This window comes from Podarcis melisellensis (genome assembly GCF_964234715.1).
Source record: "Podarcis melisellensis genome assembly, chromosome: 9".
NCBI classification, from domain to species: Eukaryota; Metazoa; Chordata; class Lepidosauria; order Squamata; family Lacertidae; genus Podarcis; species Podarcis melisellensis.
This window is the reverse complement of record NC_138541.1, coordinates 5,581,215-5,608,499: the sequence shown is the minus strand read 5'-3', so window position 1 is coordinate 5,608,499 and position 27,285 is coordinate 5,581,215. Positions and strand designations below refer to the sequence as shown.

Sequence of the window (27,285 nt, the reverse complement as noted above, 5' to 3'; positions counted from 1 at the left end):
GCTATGCAAAAATCAGAGTGTGGGGGGAAAGCCAGCCAGTGCCTCTACATAGCTCCATCCTTATTTCAGACTAGAGCTGGGGAGGCCTGGAAAAATGGGGGGGGGCAATATTTCCCCCAAAAACTGGTTTTTTCCCCCCTGGAAAAATGGGGGGGGGAGTTTGATATAGTTTGAATATTCCACACACTTTCCCCGCCAATTTTCCAGGAAAAGTAAGTTTTGGGGGAAAACTGGGGTCCCCCCAATTTTTCTGCTTTTCCCGCTGGCCTTCTCATCTTTATTTCAGACATCGTGATATACTGGTGTATCACGATATTTAGCTGGTGATATATCATTATATTGAAAGCCAGATATATCGCCCAGTCCTAACGTCATTCACTGCTTTTCAAGGAGAGTTCACATTCAGCGGTTGAGCAGCCCGGGCTTGGAGATGCAAATGAATCGTGGTACATGCATGTTATAAACTACGCTCCTGGCCTTGCATACAAATGGGATTTTGCTGTTTGCTATAGCAGTGACCATTTCAGAAAAGGCAGAAAAATGGCTGGGTTTTAAGGTGGACACTAGGCAGCATGCTAGCCTGCCTGTCTGGCAAACGTCCTCAAATGAGGTATGGAGGAACACTAATAGGACAACAGGGAGCATCTATTCGCAGGCAGGGATGCATCATTGAACTCTCTCCCACTGAACATTCGCAACTAATGGATGCCATGGAGGGCAGCAACGAAAAGGCAACACAAATGTCCTTATTGAAGGTTGCTTGGGAGAATTCTACTCTAGGAAGCCTGCTCCTCCAAATGTGCTTTAACTACAATGTCTGGAGGCTACAAGGGGGTGTATCTCTCCAGAGGGAGTCACCTGCTCTGATTATGGAAGGTGTCAGGTTCCACCAACATATCCATCACCAATTAAAAAGAAAAACAAGTCAGCTGGCCAGAAAAGACCAAGGCGTCAGATCTTGGACAACAGCTACCAGTCTTAGGAGAGGACAATGGTGGCAAGACCAATCAGTGGCCTTAGCTGCCGCTGAAAGGTAACTTCGTATGTTCATATGTTATTGTGTTTGACAGAATAGTGATTGTAAAGTTTGTTTCTTAGTGCTTTTGTGATTATCATGAGCCGCTTTGAGCTCTACGTTTGTTGCTGGAAAAGTGGAACAGATTATTAAATAAAATCTAACTAGGTCTGAGGGGAAGAGGGATTTAAATAAGGTGTGTACTTACATTGGGACAGGTGTGTTCCAGCAGCAGGGCCTTTTTAGTGGTTGGCCCTATATTTATGGAAGGTCCTCTTAAAAGAACGCTAAAGACATCCTCTTTTCAATCTGCTTGTGATTATGTCTTTAATGAAGTTGTGTCGCTCAACTGAAGGGGAATGATGTAGATTTTAATTTAACTTTTAAAATGCATATTTATTTTGCACACTGTCTTGGGAGGGCAGTTCTACTGAAAGGCGGCTTGTGAATTAGCAATAAAACACTTTCCCTTGTGTAAAGAAAACCACGAGATTTGAAAGCCCAAAGGAGATCAGCAACTTCTGACCATCATTTTTATTAAGGCTTATTAGTTCCCCTGCTTCTACAGCCACCCCTCCTCTCCAGCTGCACAACAGAAATCAAGAGTGACAACAGATGTGTGTGTGCTTGCGTTTGTGTGTCAACACGCTGGCTTTTTATACAGATTGCACAACTAATGAAAATGGCCAGTTACCGTTCAAGCGTCTCATATGGAGAGTTAGAGGCAACCTATGTTTTCTGCAAGCTTCCCCAACCCCCCCAAGGTCGGATGTCAAGTTAAGTTGCAAGCGCCACATCAGGTAGGCTTTCCTTAACCACCTACTTTTCTTTCTGTAACCAAAAAAAGCTCTATCGACCAGAAGACAGGGGAAATGAGGAACAAGACAAGAGGCCTGAGCCACCTGGAAAGTAGCAAAATAATGGAGCACAGTTAGATGGACACACCACTTTTATATACAAATGACCTTTTTAAATTAGAGAAGCATATGGCTTTATTATCCTTTGATCGCTTTAGCTCTGGCACAATGCGCAACGCCGTAGCTGCATCGAGATTCTCTCCAAGTGCAGCAAGTCCTCTTCAGAACCTCGCAGAGTTTCCTTTGCAAGGTCTGCCATCCTGGCACGACTCAAAGGAGATGGGGGGGAAGCGTGTGGAACAGCCACAGGTCTCCTCTGCTCCTTGGTCCCCCCCCACAAACAGCTCACTTTTGTTTTTCATCCAAATTCCAGAGAAAGCGCCGTGAGAACGGTGTCAGAAGTGGACCCTCAGGATGTCGTGCGTGGCAACCAGCCTCTTGCAACTCATGCACAGTATCGATAAGGACTTCTGCTTCTCGGCCAAGCAAGAGCGGCACACCAGGTGGCCGCAAGGGAGCTGGTAAACGGGCTCCGTTTTGAAGTACACGGAGAAGGTCCGGGAGCAGGAAGAACACCCTTGGGCCGAGTCACTCCCACTGTGCTCTGCAAAACAAAGGAGGAAGAAGCACACGTGAGTCCCCTTGGGGTCTCATGGTCAGCGATACAAGCCCAAATAACGGGAATTCCCACTCACTGTTGGAAAAACGCCCTGGGGGCAAGCGTGCAAGCCCCCAGAACTCCAAGCATCCTCCAGTATACGCAGCTCTGGAGAAGGCATTCTCCCCTCATCTGCAGTGCACTCAGAGACATAAACCAGCTGGCATTATGCACACTAATCTTCTAGCTCAAAGCTACCAGCATGAGTTTGACCAAACTGCGGGAGGCAGTGGAAGACAGGAGTGCCTGGCGTGCTCTGGTCCAGGGGGTCACGAAGAGTGGACATGACTAAATGACTAAACAACAACAAGAATCTTCTAGCTTACACAGCAAGAAGATTGAAGCATCCTGGAGCTAATCTGCTATTTATTTACACACTATTCACAGACAAAGGCATAATGGCGTCTGTTCTCTCCAGCTCGGAGAGAACAAACAGGACAAGTAAAAGTGAAAGTACATTACAGTGGAAGCTCGGGTCGCGAACATGATCCATGAGGGATGCACATTTGCAACCCGCAGCGTTCGCAACCCGCAGCAGCGCATCTGCGTATGTGCGGGTTGCGATTCGGTGTTTCTGCACATGCACAAAGCGTGATTTAGCACTTCTGCGCATGCACGACTGCCGAAACCTGGAAGTAACCCATTCCAGTACTTCCGGGTTTCAGAAGGTGCGGAACCCCAAAAAACGCAACCTGAAGCGGCAGTAACCCGAGGTATGACTCTACAGCGGAAGAAATAAGACTGTCTTCCGTTTCTCACGCTCTTCTCAGACAGGCCTGTGATTTATAACAATCTCATCTGCAGAATCGGACTGTGTGAAATACCAACACTCACTGCAGACACCACCAAGTAGAAGCCTAAGCACCTTTTGCAAGACCCAGCCTTTGGAACTCTGGTCAACGTGAGTCAGGAAAGGGGGGGAAGTTTGATGGAATATTATGTCTTATTGTTACTGCGTTTATATTCCCCCTTTCCTTCTGGGGAGCTCAAGGATGGCATACATGGTCCGTCCGTCCCCTTTTCACTTAATCCCCCACAACAACCCTGTGAGATAGGTTAGGCTGAGAGGCAGTGACAGGCCCAAGGTGACCCAGCAAACTTCAGCACAGAGTGGGGATTTGAACCCTGGTCTCTCCCAGGTTCCTAGTCTGACATTCTAAACGCTACACCACCAGTCTGTTTTTCAATTTATTTTGCTATTGTCACCAACCTCTGGGATAGAGGATAGCCTGACTCTCCTGAGACATGCACTCAGAACATAGGATCTGTATATATCAAGGAGAATGTCAACATGCATATTAGATAATAAAACCACTCAGAGGATTGATAGTTTCCCCGCCCTCAGAACTGAGGAGCACCTCCGAGGCCACCGTTTTCTGGTTACCTTCTTTTAAACATATAAACATGACTTAAGGTCCTGCCCATTTGACTGCAAGTGCTCAGCAAATCTACACAAGTGAATAAGCCAAATTTGCTTCCTGTCTTTTAAGGCATGCTAATCTTGCAGAGCACACATATCCTGGGTGGATGAGGTCCAGGGCTTCCTCTAATGGCTCTCTGATGCGGCTTCTCTTGGCAGGAGAAACACCACATCGTTGTGGAATTCACAGCCACAAGATGTGGCTGCGGCCACAAACTTGAGATGTTTCGCCCCTTCTCTCATAATACTAGAACTCAAGAACATCCCGTGCAGCAGAATGTTGGAAGGTTCAGGACAGGCAAAAGGAAGTTCTGTTAGGATATTTCCATTCCACCTTAAGAAGGGGACAGGCTGTTGTGAGTCACAGCCTGTGTACTTCCTGCTCTCAGGATGTTTCTGTTTTGCATCTAGCTTTTGTTTTCTCTCTGTTGCCTGGACAGGAAGGCAGGCAGTCATGTTTTTCCTTTGTTCTGACCAATGCTGAATAAAGTTGTAAATATGCTCTCCTGGGTGCATCTTTCGTTGTGGAAGCTCTGCAAAAAGGTCGTGCATGAGTCCTGGAATGTGGACAGCTATTTCCGAGGCTCGTGTCATTAATTGACTGATACTGTTTCCACGGGAGACCGGGAGACGACGTGGGGGCACGATGGCCTTTGTCTCCCTGGCAGTATCCCAACAAGTTCTTCTCCCTGCAGCACGTGGTTAAACTCACACCTGCAAGAGTGATGGCCACCAACCTAAACTGTCACAGTCTAGTATACCTGAAGGAGCGTCTCCATCCCCACCGTTCTACCTGGACACTGAGATCCAGCGCCGAGGGCCTTCTGGTGGTTCCCTCCCTGCGAGAAGCCAAGTTACAGGGAACCAGGCAGAGGGCCTTCTCGGTGGTGGCACCCGCCCTGTGAAACGCCCTCCCACCAGATGTCAAAGAGAACAACAACTACCAGACTTTTAGAAGACATCTGAAGGCAGCCCTATTTAGGGGAGCTTTTAATGTTTGATGCATTACTGTATTTTGTTGAAAGCCGCCCAGAGTGGCTGGGGAAGCCCAGCCAGATAGGTGGGGTATAAATAAATTATTATTATTATTATTATTATTAGGCTTTAAACAATTAGACAAATTCATGAAGGGCTACCAATGGCTACTAGCCAGGATGGCTATAACCTACTTCCAAGGCTGGAGGCAGCCATGCTTCTGAATATCAGCTGCTGGAAACTACAGGAGGCAAGAGGGCTGTTCTTGTGCTCGAATCCTGCTTGCCGGTTTCCCACAAGCAACCGTGGGGCCACCCTGAAGACCACATGTTGGACTAGGGGTGCCAGTAGCCTGATCCAGGAGGCTCTCCTTGTGTTCTTATGTGTCATGGCCTGGGACTCGGGCTCAGACTCAGCACCAGATCCTCTGCCTCAGGCGGCATCTGAACCGAGTCTGGGGCCTGATTCTGAAGAGCCCCAGTCTGCACAGGTTCCCCTGCAACAAGCACCAGCTGGGGCGAGTCAGGGGCCTGAGCCTGCCCTGGCTCCAGATGTGGGGATGACCTCGTTGCCTTCAGCTGGGCCATCACTTACAGCTGCTCCACTACCAGGGGAGGCCAAGGTGGCCCCTGGGTCTAGTAATCCATTGACGTCTCCCAAGCTGCTGAGACTCAGGTCTGAGAGAAGGAGACCTGAGTACTTGCAGGAGGAGTTCTCGCCTTCGGGCGAAACAGGGAGGTGAGTCACTGGGGGATCAGGACTGGCAGTTACCCTGACAGAGATAAAAGGCTGTCGGACCCCTCCCCAGGTTGCGGGAGCAACGTTGCCGTATGCTAGATGCTGCCCGAGATCCTGTACCTGTCCTTGCCTGGTTTCCTGCCTCGTGTCCTGCTTTGGCCCTATCGGACTGACTCCTCGTGGAATCCTTGGATTCGGGAACGGACCTGGACCGCGTTGCTTGGGTTAACTCCCGGGCCCAGCACAGTATGAAGTGATCACTTGCAGGCAGCATTTGAAGTTAGACCTGGGGCTGCAGGTAGCCCACCTGTGCAATCTACGCCTTGCTAGGCTGCTGGGCAGCCAAGGGCTCTTCCTCACGCAGCAAGCATTAGGAGCGCTTTGCAAACTTTGCCTCCCACCACCTCTTTCCGAAAGAGGAAGGCAAGAACCGCCGTTCCCCAGGCCAGCAACCCTGCAGTGTCGTGCTGCCTCTTTACCGTGTCCACTGCTTGCGTTCCACGGGCCAGGGCAGCCGCCGCCGGTGTGTGGTTGCTGCTGCCCTTTCGTCAAGCTAGCTGTGAACAGCGGCATGGAGCTGAGCGCCGAGTTCAAGGCGCTATCTAAACTGTCCGAAAGCCTCTGTTCGTGAGAAAGCAGATCTGCGGAGAGATTTGCAAAATCAACATCATCATCTGGAAATAGTCACTCTGGGTTTACAAAGGGAGCAGGCAGCAAAACAATGGGCAATTCAGTCTTTCATGCTGTGCTACAAGAAAAAATTGAAAAAGCAAGTTTAAAAAATAAAATGGAAGGATTCCAGTGCTCTTCTTCCTATCAGCGGCTAGGATCCAATGTTCTCTAGCTAGCTCAGGGGGTCAATAAAAGGAGTTGCGCAGAAGAGGGGTCAAGGCAGAGACTCTCATCTGAATCCCCTCCTCTCCACCCTTCCAAACCCATGTTCAATTAATGTTTTAAATCCTAATTAAGCATGTGGTCGACCAACACCCAACACCCCTTTTTGACAGCCCTGGATCACTCTGGATGAAGCCGCCCAGGTCAATACAGCTGCCTTGACCCACTCAAGGAAAATCGCACATCGACTTGACCTATGTCCGGAGGTTGTGCACAGCCTAGCAATAAAGGGGGAAATGGGATGAACTCCTTATGAAGAAAAGAGCAATCACTTGTAAACAAGAAGCAGTGGAGGGAAGAGGGGAAAGTAAATAGATTTGGCAGAAAGTAACCGTCACTGACTTGCCACTGCTCAAACGTGGCAACAAACTATGACTGTGGTGTATCACGAAGCTAACAAGCCGCTGTGAGCTTTTGGTTGACGGACTTCCTCCTCTTCCTTGAGGCCAGAAGCTGAATAAAAAACAATAACCGCAGCTTGCTGTATCATCCAAACCCAGCCTTAACTTGACCTTAACTACGGCCAGCTTGAAACAAGCCAACGTCAAACGGAGGTTCAATATGCGGGCTTGTTTGACCACAACTTACTGGACAATGTAGCAGTTTTTCATTAAGGAAAAGTGAAAGCTTCTGAACACCCCCTTGCAGATGAGTTGGAGGGTGGCAAGGGGCAAAAACCGAAGTCTTGTTGATTTGAAACAGGAAGAAGAAGGCTGAAGACCATGAAGTTGTAATGAGCTTTGTGGCAAAATCACAGTTATTTATGCATGTTTTAAAAAAACAAATTATGAAAATGAAGCTAATCCTTTTTCTTTTTCTTAAAAGGAAGATACATATTTTGTAACCTCATGTCTGAAACAAATGCATTTTTCCCAGGGGGTATTCAAGCATGCACAGTACTGGCATCCTTTTTCGTTGTTGTTAAATATTGCAGCACTGCAACACTGCAACAACTTGATGTACTGGCACCTATTTTTCTAGAAAAAAAGCACTCTCTGAAACTGTATTATTTTGGAAAGATGAGGGCACTTCCAGACTGTTGTTCTTTCCAAGTGGGATCCAATCACACACCAGCAAATTTAGGGCATGAAATTGTACCTAATTAGTGCTCTTGGGCAACAAACCACCCCAAAATTGGACTTTTTGCAGTAAGGAAAGTGACAGGAAAAGGAACTGCAAAGTGTGAGATGACGTTTATTTTGATGCAAGGTCGTCTGCCCACCATGCAAACAAATCGGGATGATTGCTCAACGAATATGGTTGTCTGGGAATGCTGTGGGATGGTAAACAGAAAGGCAGGAGGCAATCCACAAGCTGACAGAGATGGCCAAAGCTGGGCAACAGAAAACCTGGGGTGGAATACGGCATTTTTACCTCCTGACTACTATAGGGACAAAAATGCTAAAATATTCGGTGGAGACTGCCCAGTTTTGTTTCTTATCTTTGAAACGATGGAGTCTAAAGACTCTTTTAGAGAGGTTCTCAGATACTTTTAAGATCAGAATTCCCTATTGCCCAATGGAGACATGCAGAATGAACAGGCCTGGAAATATCAAGGCTCAAACAAAACAGAAAAGGAGGCAAATAAAATTAACCAGCAAAAGAATGCAGCAGAGCCAAGAGGAAGGACGCGTCCAAAACAGAAGACAGCTCCCTGTGAAAATGGCCCGGACATGATGCCACTCTAACCATCTTACAGCTGCAGCGACAAAGGCGTAGCTTATTCCTGCTGCAGCGGAGCTTAATTTTCCAATGCTGAAAATGCTCCCATTTTGTTAATTCATTGGTAATAATCTATGGATGCCAATTGCAGATGCAACATTAGGAAAGCTGGACAGCTTCAAGGTTTTTAACTGTTATCTGCTAAATTAGATTGCTCTCCAGGGCACTCTTTGCCAACTTGGTGCCCTCCAGATGTTTATTTATTTCTGTGCTGCCTTATCATAATGGTGTACAACATCAACAACTTAAAATGCCATCCCAAACGATGCAAATAACCATTAAAGTGACTGGTTAATCAGTTTAAACAGCTGCATGGGCCCATTGCCAGAAAAATGTCCTCAAGAGATGTTTGAAACTCAAAAGGCAAGGATGCTGGCTGAACCTCACAGCAGAACTGCATGCCTGACTCACTAGTTGAAGCCAGCCCGGCCAGCGCAACACTGGGAACAACAACGCCCCTCTGAATGTTCTTCGTGCTGGCAGGATCAGATGGGACTTAAAACATCTGGAGAGCAGCAGGTTGACAAAGGCTGCTCTAAGGAGCCAGAAAATTTCCTGATGCAAACTGAAAATTTATCCATGCAAATTGCCCCATGCAAAGTATCCAATAATATAGTTTGCATAGGAAAATCATTCCCCCCTCCCACAGCTCTGCTCCCCATCCACTCGCCATTCAAAGAGTCACATTATAGACCCGAACAGTCAAATAAAGCTTTTTTTTAAAAATAAAATAAAAGGAAAATAAAAGGAAAAAAGAGGATTTGAATGAAGCAGCGCCAGCAATCCAGGTTGTTTGCCAACAGGCTCCTTCTGCATATTAAGAGGACAGAGGAGTACCTGTTGAGCAGTCCATCTGGGAGGAGTTGGCATCGCAATCGGTTTTCATTTTTTTAGCACGGGACTCAGAGGTAGACGTGGCAACAAGGTTTGTCGCGGGGAAACGGAAGGGCTCCGTGCTGCTGCGTTGGCCGCCCGGCTTCTGCTCTACGAGGTCCATTTTCCTTTTGAGGGAAGACATGGCTATGGAGGAAGCTACCACCGTCCCCGTGGCTTGAGCCCTCCCCAGGAGGCGAGTGCTGGGAATGCTGTGCTGGAGCAGGAAGTGGTCTATCCTCGCCTTGAGAGAGGGGTGGGGCAGGGGCTGCGAGTGCTGGCTGAAGGCCACCCCTGTGAAGGGGTCACTGGGCACTCTCCCCCAGGAGGCCTCGCTCCGGTTGCACTTCTCCAGCGTGCTCTGATCGATCACTTTGCCCGAGGGCAGCAACATGGGGAGAGTCATTACCTCCAGGGTGATCGGGTCCAGGAACTCCTCGGGAATGTCCGGGATGGCGTCCATCAGCTTCTGCTCCTGGCTGTCCGGGCTGCCAAAGGGCGGCAGGTCGCTCTCCATTGGCGACGGGAGGCCGGCAGCCTGCCCTCCGAAGCCTTGCACAGCCTGCAGCACGTCGTCCACCACCTCGTGGGGGCAGGATTTGGCCGGCTGGCCCCAAACCTCCACTTTCTTGATGCAAGGGAGACCGCCACCAGCCACATGGGTGATGCAGATCTTCAAGTGCGAGACGCAGCTCAGGGAGCTCGGGCCTTTGTTCCACAGGTCCAGAGACGCTGAGCCAGGGAAGGAGAAGAGAGTGTCCATCTGCTGATGGAATGGAAGCCTCGGCCGAAAGCCTCGGTGGCTGAAGGTCACTTTGCTTTGATTCTTCAGCACCGCTTTGCCCACCAGTGTAAAAGCTTCCTTGTCCAACGGGGGCTGAGCATCCAGACCTGAGAAGGGAGAGTCCGAACTGCTCCAAGAGGCTTTGCTGGGTGAGGTAGATGTGAAAATATCCAGCCCAGTGATGTTCTGATAGCCGCCGGAGGAGATGTCTATATTAATCCGGAAGATTTCTACGTTGAAGGGGAAAGAGAGAGTCACATGGACCGGGGGCTTGATGAAGTATTCACAGCGGAAGCCTCGGTTGCGTTTGGCAAGGTCTTCTGAGACCAGGTTTTCTACTTCGTATCCGTCAGCGGAGATCTACGGGTAGAGAAGAAGAAGAAGAGAATAAGAGTTTGGATTTGATATCCTGCTTTATCACTACCCGAAGGAGTCTCAAAGCAGCTAACATTCTCCTTTCCCTTCCTCCCCCACAACAAACACTCTGTGAGGTGAGTGGGGCTGAGAGACTTCAGAGAAGTGTGACTGGCCCAAGGTCACCCAGCAGCTGCATGTGGAGGAGCGGAGACGCGAACCCGGTTCACCAGATTACGAGTCTACCACTCTTAACCACTGCACCACACTGGCTCTCAAAGAGAAGGACTGACAATCTTTCCCGCAGTCTTTGCATGGCATGCCGGAGTAACAACACAGAAAGAGACTGGAATCCTGCAGCAGCAACAAAAAAGGACTCGCCCTCAATGAAAGCTCCCATGGATTTCAACAGGAGAGTTAAAGCACATGCTTAAAATTCTCCGATTGAAATAACTAGGAGTGGAACATTTAACTTTCTTTACCACATGCCCCTAATCTCTCCACCTTTTTATTGTGGCTGATTGGCCCCACCGAAAGAAGAAAAAGTTAAAGAGGGGGGCATCTGTTTCAAAAGAACCTCTCATCACCCCGCTACCTTATTCTAAATCTGCAAGTTCCCCTCCTCACATGGTGGGGAGCCCAGCTTAAATATCCCAAGCAGACACACTCGTACAACCTTCTCTTGAAAAGCTGGAGGAGGAAAAGCATGCAAGGAGCTCTCTTGGATCAGATCAAAGGCCTCTCTGCTCCAGCATCCTTCATCCTTCTCCCCACAGTGGCCAGTTTCCAGGTAGTCCTCAACCACTGGTGGTGTTGAGAGGAAGACTCTCTCCAAGCCACAGGGGAGCTTTGGTTTTTTTCTCCAGTACTAAAACATCTGCCTACAAGAGAATGCAGTTGACCAAGCTGTAAAGTAGCAAGGCCACACTGACCTGTCTTGCTATACTCTAGTTTCTGATCGTCCATTATGATGTCACTTCCCTGGCCAGTGACTTGCAACAGGAGGCGGTCCAACCAAATTCACGCTTTTTTTAAGTTCCACCAGAAAAAAAAACAGTATCCGAGCCAGCTATAAGTTGGGTCTACTTCTCCTTCAGGCTTTTGCTGAGCTACTGATTTTATTAGGAGTTGGGGAACAGCTGTCTGATCATGATTGTAGGGGCAAGGTGGACCCACCAGTCCAAGCCGAAAGTGGCAAGCTGGAAGAATCTAGTTTTTGTTTGCAGGGTGATGCTGGTGCGGTGACAGGATTACAGACCCCAACCACCTGCTGCTTGATTAGGCGGCTTACACTGCACAGAATGATCTGCTGCAGACGTTGACAACCCCGGGTGTCATGAAGTCACATTTTCTCAGAAAGGATATGCATGAGCAGCAGGGGCAGCAGCAGGAAGCCTCCATGCATAAGCAGTGTCAATTTAGTTCTGCAACCAGCCGCTGAGTCAAAGCACTCCTTGATCTCTAGAATGTTAACTCCTTTGACCCTGAGATGCTGCGCCAAGTCTCCACCCTCTGTTGTCTTAACCTGGAGCAAGGTGGGTTGGGGGGGGGGGAGTACCTTGTTGCAGTGAATTCTTGGCTTGAATTGCGGGAGGCAAACATTTATCACCATCTTTGTGGCTCAAGGTGGAAACCAGCTCCCCAATCTTCAACGTGGCTCTAAAATAAAGCACACAAAAGTTTTTTTTTAATAACTAAATAACTAATAACTAAATAACAGTGGTGAACAAGTGATGTGACAGAAATTGCTGCTTTGATAACAACATTTGTTTTGGTGTTTTGAATATTGCATTACAGCACAGTAATGCAAAGCGATGCCCAGGCCAAAATAGGGCTTTCCAGGCCCTGGAAGACTGACTCACCAAGCCAAGCTTGCAGTCACTGAAACGGAATGTCTAGTTGCCATTTTGGACGGCTCTAAAGTCCTATTTTTCAAATGATGGACTGGCTGTGATTGATTCAACATCTGGTTAGTTCAGAAGACAACCTTAAACCAGGTTAAGAACTCTGAGAACTTAAGAGAAGAAAAGTCATTTGATCCAGGGACAGTCCACACACACATATATAGGCTTATTCCAACCTCTTTTTCTTAATGGCTGCTGCTCCTCCTCAGGCTGCACGGAAAAAGCATTTTGGTCCTAGAAATTCATTCCGATTGTGCAGACAAAATATAACAGATAGAATTCCACAGGATGCGGTATTAGTGTGTGAAAACAGTCCAGATCCAGTGATCCCAGGCACCCACCTCCAAATGACAGAGTTGTCAGGAGCCATCCAGGCACCCAGGCATCTTCATTTGGTCTCAAGTGGTCGAAAGCAAGGTGCAAAATGTGCCCGGTGCCCTGCTAATTTTGAACACTGCACACCCCTTACTATCCTGGAGCGTTTGGGCAGGTTGGCATGTGTGATTGGACTCTGTTAATGCCTCTGGATGAGGTGTGTGTTTGTGTGTGTGTGTGTAAAAACCAGCCAACTATACAATAATACAGTGGTGCTTCGCAAGACGAAAAGAATCCGTTCTGCGAGTCTCTTCGTCTAGCGGTTTTTTCGTCTTGCGAAGCAAGCCCATTGACAGATTAGCAGATTAGCGCTATTAGCGGCTTAGCGGATAAGCGGCTTAGAAAAAGGGGGGGAGAGAAAAAAAACCCCGCAGGAACTCGCAAGACATTTTCGTCTTGCGAAGCAAGCCCATAGGGAATTTGTTTTGCGAAGCACCTCCAAAACGGAAAACTCTTTCGTCTAGCGAGTTTTCCGTCTTGCGAGGCATTCGTCTTGCGGGGCACCACTGTATTTACATTCATTGCTCCAGCCACGACTGTATGCGCCCCCACCCCCAGAAAGGGAATAAGGGCCTTGGAATAAGGTTCCCCCACCCTGGATGTAGTGCATGAAAAACTGATGTAGCTAGGACCTGCCGTACTACAGTATGCTTACCAGATTTTTTCCGGGGACACTTTTTTCTTTTTTTTGAAGCAGAGTAGCAACAGGGAGTCAGTAGTGGGGATGGTGAAGCAAAAGACCCTGGGCCCAAGCACACATGCATATTGTATAAAGGTGCAAAGCCCTTCTTTCGCACCCTGTGAAACATAAATAGGCAGTTTTTTAAAAAACTGGGCAACGGCACGCCACCTGCCCGTGACTCCCGAGCCTTCCCCGATCTCCTTCCCCCTTTGTTTTGGCAGATCAGGGGAGGCTTGGGAGTCACAGGAGGGCAGCCATTGCCCAGGAGGGGCCAGCCTGGTAGTGCAGTTGGCTCTGGCAGGCTTCAGGAGCTGCTCGCTGTTGTGGCGCAGGAAAAATGGCGGGCGCCACGGCAGCGAGCAGCTCTTGAAACCAGCCAGAGCCAACTGCGCTAACAGGCTGGCTCCAGGCTGCTGAGGCTGCCACTGCCACGTTTCCCAGGGACAGATCTGCAAATCTGGGGACATTCCAGGGACGGAATTTGTCCAGCGACAGATCTGCAAATCCGGGGACTGTCCCCGGGAACCAGGGACGTCTGGTAACCCTATACTACTCTGCTTCTACCATATCAGCTCAAGCAGGATGGATGAAAAGATGGTCCTTGGATGTGAGAGCAGAACCGGCCAGGGTTGATGACCAGCATCCCTCTCCTTGGGAAACAGAAGAGTCAGTGTGGCATAATGGTTGGAGTGTCCAAGACATGGGAGACCAGGGTTCAAATCCCCAGTCAGCCCCGAAGATCACTGGGTGACCTTAGGCCAGTCACAGCCAGAATTCTACAGGATGTGTTGCTGGTGTGTGGAAACAGTCAAGATCCAAGGACCCCAGGCATGCACCTGCAGATGGTTGAGACGTCAGGCACCACTCCTGGTGCCCAGGCATCTTCCCTTGGTTGCAAGTGGCCGATAGCCAGATGCGAAATGTGCCTAGCTAATTTTGAACACTGCTTTCAGCTTGGTAACCCTTTTGAGTTTCGTCAACACCCTCTCTGGTTTAGCTCAGCAATAACTCCCAATATAACTTTAAATGAAAAGGTCTTTGAGACGGATCTCTGATCCATGATTACGTTGACGCTGAGAAGGCTTGGTTAGTTCTCTCCTCAAGCATGAAGCCTGCCTACTGGTGACATCTTCCGATACCCTTCAACAAGCAGAATCTTATCTGTTTGGGAAGGGGGAATCCAGGACAGCAAAGGCTGAGTGCTGACAGAAAGGTAGCAGGTCTAGCACAGTAGATCTGAAAGGGTGAGGCAGGAGCGGATGGCAAGTGCAGTGGGAAGATTCAAGGACAATCAAAGAAACATTTAAACACTTTAGTGTAGTTTGGTTCACTGGCTGTTGTGCAGAAGTTTTAGATATGGTGTTGGAACTGAAGAATGAATTAAGAGTTTTTGGAACGAGAAGGGAACCCTTTGCAGCACCAACTAGATACCAAGGACTGGTGTGCAAGGCTGGCATACTTGGTCAATATCTTTACCCAGCTGAATGAGCTCAATGCCAGTATGCAAGACCACAATGACAATATCCTCGCAGCTACAGACAAAACAAGCTGCATTAAAAAAAAAAAGCTTCAGCAACATACCCTGAAAATGTTCCTGCAGGTAAAAAGACAATGAATTACATGGCCTCGTACAGGAACATCTTGCAAGAAAAGATTGACCATTACTTCCCATCATCTGAGAAAATTTAGACTGGGTTAGAGACACCTTTGCAAATTGCAGCTGTTCAGGACTGACACTGAATGAGGAAAAGAGAAAGGCTTCTTTGTGTTGATGAGATGAGTGTTAGTCTCAAAATAGACCTAACAGGAATGTGATTACCTGGCAAAAGCAATCTCACACCCCTCAATGAGTTTGTATACCTGCTTAATGAACATATGTAAGAAGCTCATTTATAATTATATTTTGGAAATGATTCACATTCTTATTTAGCTGGATTGTTTTATACTTTCTGGATGTCCCATGATCATATTATAAAGTAGTTGTGTTCTATGTTATGAATCAGGCACTGGTAGTTGTTTCTTTTTTGTTTTCCAATGTATTTATCATCAATTTAAAAATTGGTGTGGCGCAAGGAAATTTTTATTCTGAAGGTTTGGCCCATAGGAAAAGGTTTTGAGAACCACTGGTCTAGCAGGATGCAAGGTCAGCTTCATGTTGTCATGGAAGGCCAAAACTATATTTTATTCTAGTTGTGCTGTCATAAAATCCCACCCCTCACTTAGCCAATGGGAGCACCTCCCCTGGCCCCAAAGTGGTGGAATTTTCATGGGGATCTCATCTGGGAAGGAAAAGGTTAGTGACCTTGCCTCCTTGGGCACTGCACTCCCAGTGAACAATGCTCCTTCACTCACACCATTATTAAAAAGAAATAAAACCTGTGCGTATTGAAGAGCTGAGCAAGAACCCATCTAGTCCAGCATCCTGTTCTCATAGCAGCCAGCCAGATGCCTGTAGGAAGCCAGCAGGCAGGTTCCTAGCCACACAGTTAAGAATGATGTCTACTTTGACTCCGAGTGCTGCAGCAAGGAGCGTCTCCTGAAGGTTTTCCAAGGAAGGTATCCCAGAAATCTAACAACTTGAGGTCATGCAGCAGGTGTTGCTTGTACCGTGCGATGATGGCTGAGCAAAGGTGCCTAAGGTGGGAGTGCAGAAGCAGGTATAGAGATGGAAAGGGATTCATTCCACTAGCCCACAGATGAGATGCTTTGAGGGGAACAGGGTGATGCAACAAGCCTTTCCTCTCCATTATGAGGCTCCCCAAAAGGACCCTTGCAGTCCCAAATTCGTCTTATCTCTGCTGATGCCCATTTTCTCCTCTGAGTGAATATTCCTTGTGTGGTGTTCTACCGAATCCTTGCTTGTCACCCAGCTCTACATCCTACCCCTCTCCCTCAAAACCCAGTTTATCTTAGGAGCTTAGCCACAAAAGTCAAGCGAAATGCAAGAAACATTTCATTTTCAGCCAAGACAACGTTGTAACAGACCACATCTGCCTTGCAAACTAGCCGGCAGAATATTCTTTTTTTAAGTATGCCTGTGTGAGCAAACATACCTGCATTGCCATTTGTGGCACATCAAAAGCTGTTTAAGGGTCAGGGGCTTCCATTTTACAAAAGCTTCCTTGCTTGGATGAGATTCATACTTGCCAGAGTGGAGTGGCTATTGACAACACTGTCCTGGAAGCTAAAAGATACCACATTTCTGCATTTGAGAATTATGCCCCTTTGCCAGGAAAGCATTCAGCTTACGGAGCCAGATGAGAATATGTATGAAACTTGGAAACAGCTATAGGTCACAGCCCAATTTTAGCTTAAAAGTAGAACGCTGCTGCCTGTGCCCCTGCCAAAAAAATAAATAAATCTGAGACTTTCTAAACCCTACAGAAGGCCTTGACAGAGGGACACATGCAATGTTATAGGGGCATTGGCAAAAAAATCATGAAAAACCCCTTTCAAAAACTATATGCCACTTGTAAAGTAAAGGCAAGGCAATAAATCCCATGTCACAGAAAAACTGCGTATGAATGGCAGTGGCTCTTAACATTATTTGCCTATATTTCCGCAATTGGGAATCTTATGTGGGCAATTCCTTATTAATTAAGGAATTGATTAAGGATAATTCCTTATTAATCACTGTTTTGTGCGCTCAAGATCAATAAATGTGTATTAACCCATTCAAAGTGTGTTCCAGTCATTCATTTGGAACAGCAGAAAAATCCACCCATGACCTCCATCCAGGAATTCTAAACAAGGAGGTGATTAAAGTGTAATAAAGGATGGTGGAAACCTATTAAGTTTATGTAAACACTCCATATTACCCACAATGCCTTTCCTAGAATCATAGAATTGCAGAGCTGGAAGGGACCCCCAAGTGCCATCTAGTCACAGCTAAAGGATCTCTGGCAGATGGCCACCCAAGCTCGGTTCAAAAATTTCCAACAAAGGAGAGCCTCTTCTAGAAGAGATTGTGAAAAACAAAATACACAGTTTAAAATGCCAAGCACTTTACAGCATCACTCTCGCTCACATTTCTCCTAGCCCACCCGGTTGTGCAGGCAAAGCGAATTCTCATTTTGCAGATGGAGAATAAGACTCATTTAGAGTGATAAGTGAACTGGGGATTACATCTAGACATTACCACTGGACTACATCGGTACCATTAACGCTTGATGAGCTTTCCCTGCTCCCTGTTCGATTTCAAATAAGCTAGCTGTCACTCCAGGGAGGAAAAAGAGCACATATAAAATTCTACTAGAATAAACATTTTATTTACAGGATAATCACTGCGAGAGACATTCACAAGCTAGGGACCACTTCAGGGGTATGTTACCATTCCTAAGAATACTGAAGCACAGACCCTGCAAAGAGATGCTGGCAACCGAGCCGCTTCAAAAAGGTACATTATACAGCAATGCTAAACTACCTAGCTACATTGCCCAAGACCAAGAGCATCAGTGTGTGAGGAAACCTTTCAGAATTTTGGTTCTGAAAACCTGCAGACGGGTCACTGACTACTTATGTCATCTAAAGCGCCAAACACTTTGTGGTGCAAATAGCTCAGCTTTTCCGACCGGCTACGTCTGAGCAAAGGCAGCCACTCCCAGAAGGGCAGTTCTACCACTACGTATCCCATTTGAAGTAGTTGCCTCCTTTTCAAACTGTGGAACCCCAGAAGGCGTTTGGTGCTGTAGCAGTAGTGGTTCTTGCTAGACACCTGGACGGCTAGTTTCACATCCTGGCCTTGCAACTCATTCAACCGAGGGGCTGGACCTTCGCACAAAGAGGCCTTGGGTTTGGTTAAAGCATTCAAGATGGCGCCCGTCAGTGGAACTCCGTTCGAAAACGTAAAATGATCCCAAGTGGGCGGGGGCGGATCCTGTGGCAAAGCTGCTGCTGCTCTGTTTGGGGTAGACGTTTCTATCTTGCTTTCAGTATTATTCACGGGGGATTGGCGACTAGGCCTACTGTTTAAAAGCTGACTCATCAAGTCATCTGTAAGGGAAACTTCACCTTCATTCAGCTCCAATTTTACAACTGCCTGAGAGTTAAACGGCAACGGCTTTCGGTCAGAGTCGAAACGAATCTCCAAATCAACAGATCTGGTATGAGGCAAGAGCATGTGACTTTTGACATACTGGGGCCCACCCAACATCTCCCCCAGTAGAGACAGAGCTTCAGTCGATTCCGGCTTCGTTAAAATATCCTTCTTGGCAACGCTCCACAGCATCTCTGCTACCTCTTCCCTAAGCCACGGCTCAAGGCGATGGCCTGTGTAACTGGGGCATTCAATCTCCACCGTGCCATCCAGAGTGAACAAGTCCTTGCTAAGGTCAAATTCACTCTTGCTGATTAATTCTGCAAACTCAGGACCCAAAGCATAGTCTATCAAGTCGTTTGGGAACCGCTCTGCAAATGCCAGAGCTAACAAAAAGGTGAGGAAATGCTCCGGGAATTTCTGGACTTCATGCATCTTTGCGCGCATCTCTTCCTCCAGGCTGGCATAAAGCTCCTCTGCATTGGGGGGCTCGTAGTTCAAGCATCCAAATGACCACAAGAATTTGGCAATATCTTTGCTCCGGCAATAAGAAACTCTGGAAGGCAAAGAGGCAGCAACAGCATTCATAATCCTTTCATCCAGATAATGCAAAGCTGAACAGGCAAGGGTGATGTGCATGACACCTTGAATGCCTATAGTTGGTATCATGGGAGGAACAACATTCCCAAGCTGATTCATGAAGTCAAGATGAATAACATGAGTATAACGGTACATCTTGAGGACATTCACCAAAGCAAAAGAGCTCATGTCTGACATACGGGCAGAGACTTTATCTCCAATTTTCCGCATGGTATGTTCTGAAAGACCGTTGTGTGACTTGAAGAACCCTAAGCAAATGGCACCCACTTCCTCTAGATTGAGAGAGTCCAACTGTTTTAACACCAAGAAGTCTAATTTCTTCATTAACTCTTCAGGGGCTTTACGGCCTTCGCCTATGATGTAGACCAGCTGGACCAGGTGGGGCAAAGAGAGTTCTTTCCAGCGCACGTTGACACAGCTCAACATGCTCTCCAAGTACTGGGGAACGCTGCGGCCTAAGCACCGCCACAGGTCAGCCACCATCAGCTGCTGGTCTAGCGTCATGTCCCAGACTCGGCGGCAGCACTCCGCTTCGTACACATTCAACATAGAGTGGGACGGTGGGATGGCCAGGCAGACAAATGCTTCTAAAACCATCATGAGCTCAGAAATATCAAAGAGCTGGACCTTCTCAATTCCATAGCGGCACAGCACAAAAAACCTTGGATTGGACTTCATGCTTACTTGTTGTTCCACTGGCAAGCAGCTCAGCTTGAAGAAATACTCTGCGATTGCTCTTGGTTTCAGGCTACTTTTCAACACAGCAATTTTTTGCAATATCCGGTCACGTTCTTCCACGGAAATGGGCTGAGGGAACTCATCTCGATTGTAGCACAGAGATCTGTATTCGGGCCTTTGCTTCTGGAACAGCCTGATATCTTCCTTAGGGTCATAAGCCTCCACGTCAGCTGCTTCCTCGTTGCCTTTCTTGGGGTCCAGTTTAGTTGGCTGCTCCAAAGAAGGTCGGGTGGGCCGAGTGTGATTGCCTTCCAAATCCAGAAGTGTGTTCTGCGTGCTCGAAAGCTTCCGCGAGCAGGTAACGTTGCAGGCATTCTGTAACGGTTTGGCACTAATCCTGGGACAGTCACTTTCTAGCGGACCCTCCTCCAAACTTCTTGAGGCTTCCTTACGAGATATGGCTTTGGTTCCTGGGTAGGCGGATGGATTAAAAGATACCCGGTATTCTGCAGGCTTCCACAGTCTGAGCATGGTGGCGGGTTTAGAGCCCTCTCCCGCCTCTTTGCTGGGCTGGCCGCCTTCTTCTGCCTTTTGGAAGAATACTGTCTTGCCCCCAGCCTTGCTTGTAGTAGAAAACGCAGCTGCCCTGCAAGGCTGCCCTGCAAATCTTCGGCATATTATCCTCGTAGCCATGGTCACAATTACCAGGTCAGAAATGGTCCCAGGTACTGAAAAAAGGGCAGATGAAGAATGAGTGGCTTTCATCCGTCATGATGGCTTCTCTTTTTCTTTTTTAAAAAGACTTAACCGTTTAACACTATAGTAAGCTTCAGCGAAAGCCTGCATTCGACCCATAGGACGCACACAGATTTCCCCTTCATTTTTGGAGGGGAAAAAGTGCGTCCTATAGGGCGAAAAATACGGTAGTTTAAAATGCCTTTTTTTAACAGGATCACTCAGCTATGTAGAAGCTGTGAACTTTGAAGCCTCATCAGGCTGTTCTTTAGGCACAGATGCTCACCACAAGATGTAAAAAAATGGAAGAAGGAAGTTCTTGAACGCTCTACCACGGCTGAGGGCTACCTGAATGCCCCACGCACAATGGGCCTGCTAATTCAGTAACAGTCCATACGGCTTTGGCAAGAGAAGATGGCTTTGGATATATGCCTGAAGAACCACCTTACATTCAGCAACATCCAGCTTTCCAACAAAATGGCAGTTCCATTTTGAATGTACAGTGGTACCTCATCGAGCATCCAGGATCCGTTCCGTAGCCCTGGACGCTCGACGAAAGAGACGCTCGACAGAGCGTCGCTGTGCGCGTGGAGCGGTTTTGCACTTCAGCGCATGTGCAAAGTGCACTTCAGCGCATGTGCAAAGCAGCAAACCCGGAAGTAACCCGTTCCGGTACTTCTGGGTTTGTCATGGATGTCCGCCAAAATGGACGATCAAGGGGGTGGATGTTCGCGGAGGTATGACTGTATTTCAAATGAATTGCTGCTCTGGAAGCAGCAAAGACCAGAGGCTTTCAGCACATTTGTATGTCTGCTACACAATGACAGCGTGAGATGTCACTGGTTTGGTTCAGACATAATCTGGTTCAAACTATGGTTCTAGCAAGCCCGGAAATCCACATGTAGAAAGAGGAAGAATAGGGAGGTGGAAACATGATGTCTGAGTTAAGTCCAAAGGATTTTGCTTAGCGTTAAGCACAACTTAAAACTACTACTGCAACGTTGATTTCAAATGCTAAACCACAGAGTCGATGCAGTGTAACTGAAGGCAAGGAAACTGAGTAAAAAAAAAAGGATTTGGTGTTAAAAAGGTTTTCAGTTAGCTCTCCAGGAACTGCCACCACTTCCCAGAAGGCAGTTTTTTCAAAGTCAAGTCAGTGAAAAAGACCCCCACCCCCAGCCAGCAAAACAACCATTAACTCTCTTCTGTGTCTAATCTGCTTACACAGAGGGTTAATTAGAAGCAAAAGCATGGTGAAATAACTTAACAGACGCCAAAGTCTAGATGTAGTACTATAGCTAAATTTATGGTGCGACCATACTTGGAATACTGTTTACCACATCTCAAAAAGCATATTGGAGACCTGGAGAAGATGCCAAAAATAGTAACCAAAATTTTCACTGGCCTGGCGCAACTCTCCTATGAGGAAATATTACAAACATTTGAGACTATTTCGTGTAGAACAGGCATGTGGAAAGTCCATTTCGGGGGTGTAATCCAGCCCGCCAGTCGGTTTAATCTGGCCCCTATGGCAGTCTATCTCCTGGGGTGAAATCCTAAAAAAAGCTCTAAAACGTCTATCTTAAAAAAAAAGTTTGGGCATCCCTGGGGTAGAAGAAATGTGAAAAGATGGAACATGGAAGAAGTGTGGAGTAGAGAGATATTTCCCCCCCTCCCCACTCTGATATAATACTAAAACCCAACGAGGTTATCCAATGAAGATGAATGGTGGGAGATTCAGGACAAAAAAGTAGTATTTTAACTGTACAGTGCTTAGTTAATCTGCTGAATTTGCTTCCTCAAGGTGTGAGCAATGTGTCAGAGTGGGGAAATAATAGCTACAGAATCATATAATTGTAGAGTTGGAAGGGATCCCGAGGGTCATTGAGTCCAAGCCCTGGCCATTCAGGAATCTCAACTAAAGCATACATGACAGATGGCAATCCAACCTCTGCTTAAAGACCTCCAAGGAAGGAGAGGTCACCACCTTCCATCCCACGGTCAAACAGGTCTTACTGTCAGAAATCTCTTCCTGATGTTGAGTCGGAATCACCTTTCTTGTAACTTGAAGCCATTGGTACAGGTCCTACCTTCCAGTGCAGGAGAAAACAAGTTTGCTCCATCTTCCATGTGTCAACCCTTTACATATTTGAAGATGGCTATCATATCTCCTCTCAGTCGCTTCTGGAGAGAGTACTCCAGGTGTGGTCTGGCCAAGGAAGAGTGGAGAGGTACTATTACTTCCATTGATCTGGACACTAAACTTCTGTTGATGCAGCCTAGAATAGCATTAGCTGCTGCATCACACTGTTGACTAGTGTTAAGCTTGTGGTCTAAGTTAAGTAGTAACAGGGTTGGTCACAACTGAATTCAAGAACCCTTGGAGGAGCTATTATAGCTGCCCACCCACCTCAGGACAAATTAGGCTACGAACCAAATGATCCACAGGGAGGACAGAAGCAGCTTATTTAGCTGACATATCAGGATAGAGACTACTGGTAAACCTAGCCCGGTACTGCCCATCTTAAACAGCCAGCAGTTCCCCAGGGTGGGATGCAGAAGATGCTTCTCATCACTTACTACAGGCTTCTTCAACCTCAGCCCTTCAGATGTTTTGAGACTACAATTCCCATCATCCCTGACCACTGCTCCTGCTAGCTAGGGATCATGGGAGTTGTCGGCCAAAAACATCTGGGGGGCCGAGCTTGAGGAAGCCTCACTTACTACCTGATCCTTTTTAATTGAGATCACAGCAACCATGAAAACCCTATGATCTACCACTGTGTTAAGCTCCTCCCCAAGCAAACAAAACCCTGATGAATTGCAAAGTAGAACACCGTATTTTTGCATTGGCCTGAAATTCTCTTTACACTCTTGTTTTACAAAATATAGATAACCTGAGATGGCAATCTGAAGGCTGATGAGGAGAAGAGAGGTTCTTTAAACCGTTGCTCCCCAGCCCATTTCTTCATCAAAATTAAACTCTCAATGCAGCTCTTTCTCTGAGGATTTTCTGTAAAGCAAATAAAATAAATTCTGTTTCAAAAACTAGAACCACACAATATGCTGTTCTGTCAGTAGTAATTGATCATAGATGAGAAGAAAAGTCTGTTGCTGCCACCTGGTGTTGAGAAAGTGGAGCCATCACAGAACCAGAAAAAAGAAAGGCCCAGAGCTTACAATTTTATTTTATTTTTTGGAAAACTGCTCAGATTTCTAGCCCATCATGCAGTGGGCAAAAGCAAAACATGTCAGAACAGTATGCCTGTAATACATAGGCAGGACTAACTGGTTGGCTTCTTTTTCCTGCATTGCTACAAGAAGTTGCTGGGCTGGTGGGGAGGAAATAAGTGAGTTGAGGATAGGGAGGCCATATCTGTTAAGAGAGCACAGAGAAAATGGGGCTTCTACTGCCTTTTTAGGGTGGCTCATGCACATCTAGGCAAGCTGATCAAAGTGCAAAACATGCAGAAAAGACTGCAGCCTGCAGTGGAAATGGGTTAAAAGACACCTGCCCGTATTCTGTGTTAGAGGCCCCCATGTAGTTTCTATAGAAGGACCACTGTGCAGAGGATGACTCATGGTTTCAGTTGTATCTACACGAATGCACAGAGTATAGAAAACAAGTAAGATTAATTGGAGCTTTTAAAACAGGATGGCAAATATGACCATGTAGGCATTACTAAAACCTGGTGGGATGAGACTCATGACTGAAATGGCAAAATCTGTTCAAAAGAAATACCTCAAACAGGAAGGGAGAAGTGGCAGCATTATAAGTAAAAGATGTTTACACTTGTGAAGAGACGCGTGACTTGGAGCATGAAAGATAGATTGAGAGTATATGGGTAAAAACTGTAGGAGAGGGAAACAACAGTGACCTTACTGAAGGTGTCTGCTATACTTCCATGACGGACTTGGGTGATGACCTCCTAGAGAAGATTACAAAATATTCAAAAAGGAGTCATGGGTGATTTTAACTACTCCAATATCTGCTGGAAGACAAGTTTACTGTTAGGTGGATTTGTAGCTGGTTGACCAACCGAGTGCTCACTAACAGTTCCTCACCATCCTGGGGAAAAAGTGACAAGTGGGATGACACAGGGTTCTGTCAGAGGTTCACTGTTGTTCAACACCTTTACAAACTACAGTGGTACCTCAGGTTAAGTACTTAATTCATTCCAGAGGTCCGTTCTTAACCTGAAACTGTTCTTAACCTGAAGCACCACTTTAGCTAATGGGGCCTCGTGCTGCTGCCGCGCCGACGGAGCCCGATTTCTGTTCTCATCCTGAAGCAAAGTTCTTAACCTGAAGCACTATTTCTGGGTTAGTGGAGTCTGTAACGTGAAGCGTCTGTAACCTGAAGCGTATGTAACCCAAGGTACCACTGTATACGGATGAAGATATCCGGGGGATGTTCATCAAATTTGCAGATGACACAAAACTGTGTCCAGTTCTAGGCATCATAATTTAAGGATATTGATAAGCTGGAACGTGTGTAGAGAAGGGCAACCAATATTATCAAGGATCTGGAAACCAAGCCTTATGAGGAACAGTAGAGAGAGCTGGGTATGTTTAGCCTGTAAAAATGGAGACTAAGAAGAGATATGACAGCCATCTTTAAATATGCAAAAGGTTGACACATAGAAGATGGAGCAAACGTGTTTCCTCCCACTCAGGAGGGTAGTACCCGTACCAATCAATGGCTTCAGGTTACAAAAAAGGAGATTCCAACTTTTGCAAGAACTTTCTGACAGTAAGAGCTGTTTGACAGTGGAACAGATTCCCAGTAGAGGTGGTGGACTCTCATTCCTTAGAGGTTTTTAAGCAGAGGTTGGATTGCCATCTGTCATGTATGATTCAGTTGAGATTCTAGCAGTATAGATGATTGGACTAGATAATCCTTGGAATCCCTTCCAACTCTACAATTATATGATTTTATGATTTCCAAAAAAGAGAAATTTACCATCTTTTGTATGCATGGTGTATGCATTCAGTGTGTTTGTCCTTGCCTGTGATGTATTAACAGATATATACCCAAAATAATTCACTTTACCTTGTGTGCCTTGTCTTATTTAGCTTATAAAAGTTCAGCCTGTGTATTTTATGTATAGTGCCTCATTTACAGAAGACCACTGGAAATGTCATTACTACTGATTTATTATTATAACGGAGAAAAAACATATGCATAGGCCCCACAGGGAATGTTAGGCATTCTTTATAATCATATTACACCATGCACTAGAAATCTGCAGGTGCCTGGTGTCTGTACATGTGATACTTGCCATTGCAGTGCTGCTCTGCCAATGTCACCCCCGAAAAGGGCAGAATACACATGGCAGAATATCAAGGCCTCCTCGGTTGGCCTTTCTCTGCCTGAGACCTAAGAGATGGCTGCTGAGCAGACAATGATGATGGGCGGCTTCACATGCTAGCATTAAGGAAAGTGCTTGCTGTGCAACCTGCATGCGACTCACTCCACTGAGAACGTAAGAAAAGCACTGCAGGATCAGGCCAATGGCCCATCTAGCCCAGCGTCCTGTCCTCACGGTGGCCAACCAGGTGCCTCTTCCGGGAAACCTGCATGCAGGACCTGAGCACGAGAGAAGCATTCTCCTTTCCTGTGGCCTCTGGCAGCCATCATTCAGAAGCATCACAGCTTCTGACTGCAGAGGGCAGGGCATAGCGATCGTGGCTAGGAGCCATTCATAGTCCCTGGGGCTCCCTGCAGGTATTTCCACAGACACGAATTTGCTACCTATTTACCCTGAATTGTTATTTTAAGAAAAACCAGCCTTTGCCCCTCCCTTGAAGGCTAAATTGGTATCAATGAAAGTCTGGAGGTGCCAGCAGAGAGATGGCATAAGGGGAGGGGGGGAGGCACCTGGAGTCTGTAACGCAAACACGGGGGGCGTGGTAAGCGGGGGGGGGGAGAACACCGGCCAGATTACGTCACACCCAGATGATGACGTATTCCCCAAGGTCCTATAACGTAGAGCCGTGGGCGGGGGCTGAGGAGAGGCGACTGTGACGTGGTGCGCAGGGGCTCCAAGCATCGCCCCTCCCCCCTCGAGCGCGTCACCCTCCCCCTGCTTTGTATGCTGGGGGTTTATTTATTCCCCCCCCCCCGCCAGGACACCGACAGTGCCTCCTCCTCGGCCTGCCCTTCACTCACCGGGAACGGCGCTGCCTCCGTCCTCGTCCTCCTTCTCCTTCCTCCGCTGCCGCCGGGTCTGGCCCCTGTCAGGCAAGCCTCCTCCTCCCCCGCCCTGCGCGACCTCTCTCCTCAGGAACGCTTCCGGTGCCTCCCGCTTCGGCCGCGCACTTCCGGGAGAGGCCCTACGGCAAGCGGGTGGGCTCAACTGCCTTCGCGGGCTTGACGTTAAGCGCTGCAGGTGAGGGAAGGGGGAAAAAGTCAGCATCCGCGCAGGCGCGCAGAGGGGAAAGTTCGGTTCTGCGCACGCGCACCGGCGCCTCTCCGCTGTGCGCATGCTCCAGGAAGGGGAAAGGGGCGTGGAAGAAACTGCTACCGCCGCTGCGCAGGCGCAAGAGGGCGCCGTCGCCCCGGCTGTTGCTAGGGGAGAGCGCGGTCGGCGTTGTCAAGGGGGCGCTTCCGAGACAGGCCCGAAGCGCCATGGGGCCGGTTCAGACTGCCTGTTCCCCAGCGCCGCGGCTTCCCGTTACTTTTTTGGGTTGCGTGACTTCCTCCCTTCCATTTCTGTACAGGCCAAAGCCGAATGGTGACTGAGGCCGCTTCCTGGGAAGGGAGTTTCGCTGAAGTCTATGGAGGCCATTGGTCGTCGCGGGGGGGGGGAGGGGATTTGTTTATTTGTTTATTTATTTATTTCCTACCCCGCCTTTTTGCTCCCAGGAGCTCCAGCCACCGTGAGTGGTTCTCTCCCCCTCCATTAATCCCCACAACAACCCTGAGATACATAAGATTTTATGGTAACTATATTCGTAATACAGTTACAGATAGGTAGCCGTGT

At 47.5% G+C, this 27,285-nt stretch overlaps 2 protein-coding genes across 6 annotated transcripts in view; both read right to left on the bottom strand.

The window, feature by feature from the left end:
* The window catches only part of LZTS3 (leucine zipper tumor suppressor family member 3), a 327,722-nt gene that overhangs the window by 208,347 nt on the left and 92,090 nt on the right, over positions 1 to 27,285 (bottom strand). The gene's annotated exons all lie outside the window — the stretch shown is intronic.
* LOC309377513 (RING finger protein 37-like) lies at positions 1,947 to 26,754 on the bottom strand. Of its 5 annotated transcripts, none has more exons than XM_081924884.1 (6): positions 26,472 to 26,625; positions 14,833 to 14,926; positions 11,849 to 11,949; positions 9,117 to 10,296; positions 6,143 to 6,304; positions 1,947 to 2,476 (listed from the first exon to the last, which is right to left on the bottom strand). In XM_081924884.1, exons 3-6 carry the CDS (start codon positions 11,900 to 11,902, stop codon positions 2,268 to 2,270), a joined length of 1,605 nt encoding a protein of 534 aa, XP_081781010.1. In that variant the 5' UTR covers positions 11,903 to 11,949; positions 14,833 to 14,926; positions 26,472 to 26,625; the 3' UTR covers positions 1,947 to 2,267. The 5 variants fall into 5 exon arrangements, with proteins under 5 accessions (XP_081781010.1, XP_081781011.1, XP_081781009.1 ...); XM_081924885.1 differs by lacking the exon at positions 14,833 to 14,926 and adding an exon at positions 22,390 to 22,508 and having other exon boundaries at positions 26,472 to 26,580; XM_081924883.1 differs by lacking the exon at positions 14,833 to 14,926 and having other exon boundaries at positions 26,472 to 26,623.

Bases quoted from the DNA above. Each gene is read 5' to 3' on its own strand.
- LOC309377513 (XM_081924882.1), bottom strand. From the start codon at position 26,718: ATGCTGACTTTTTCCCCCTTCCCTCACCTGCAGCGCTTAACGTCAAGC. The intron at 20,293-26,471 runs GTGAGTGAAGGG...CCCTTTTTTCAG, and splicing joins CGGAGGCAGCGCCGTTCCCG to TACCTGGGACCATTTCTGAC.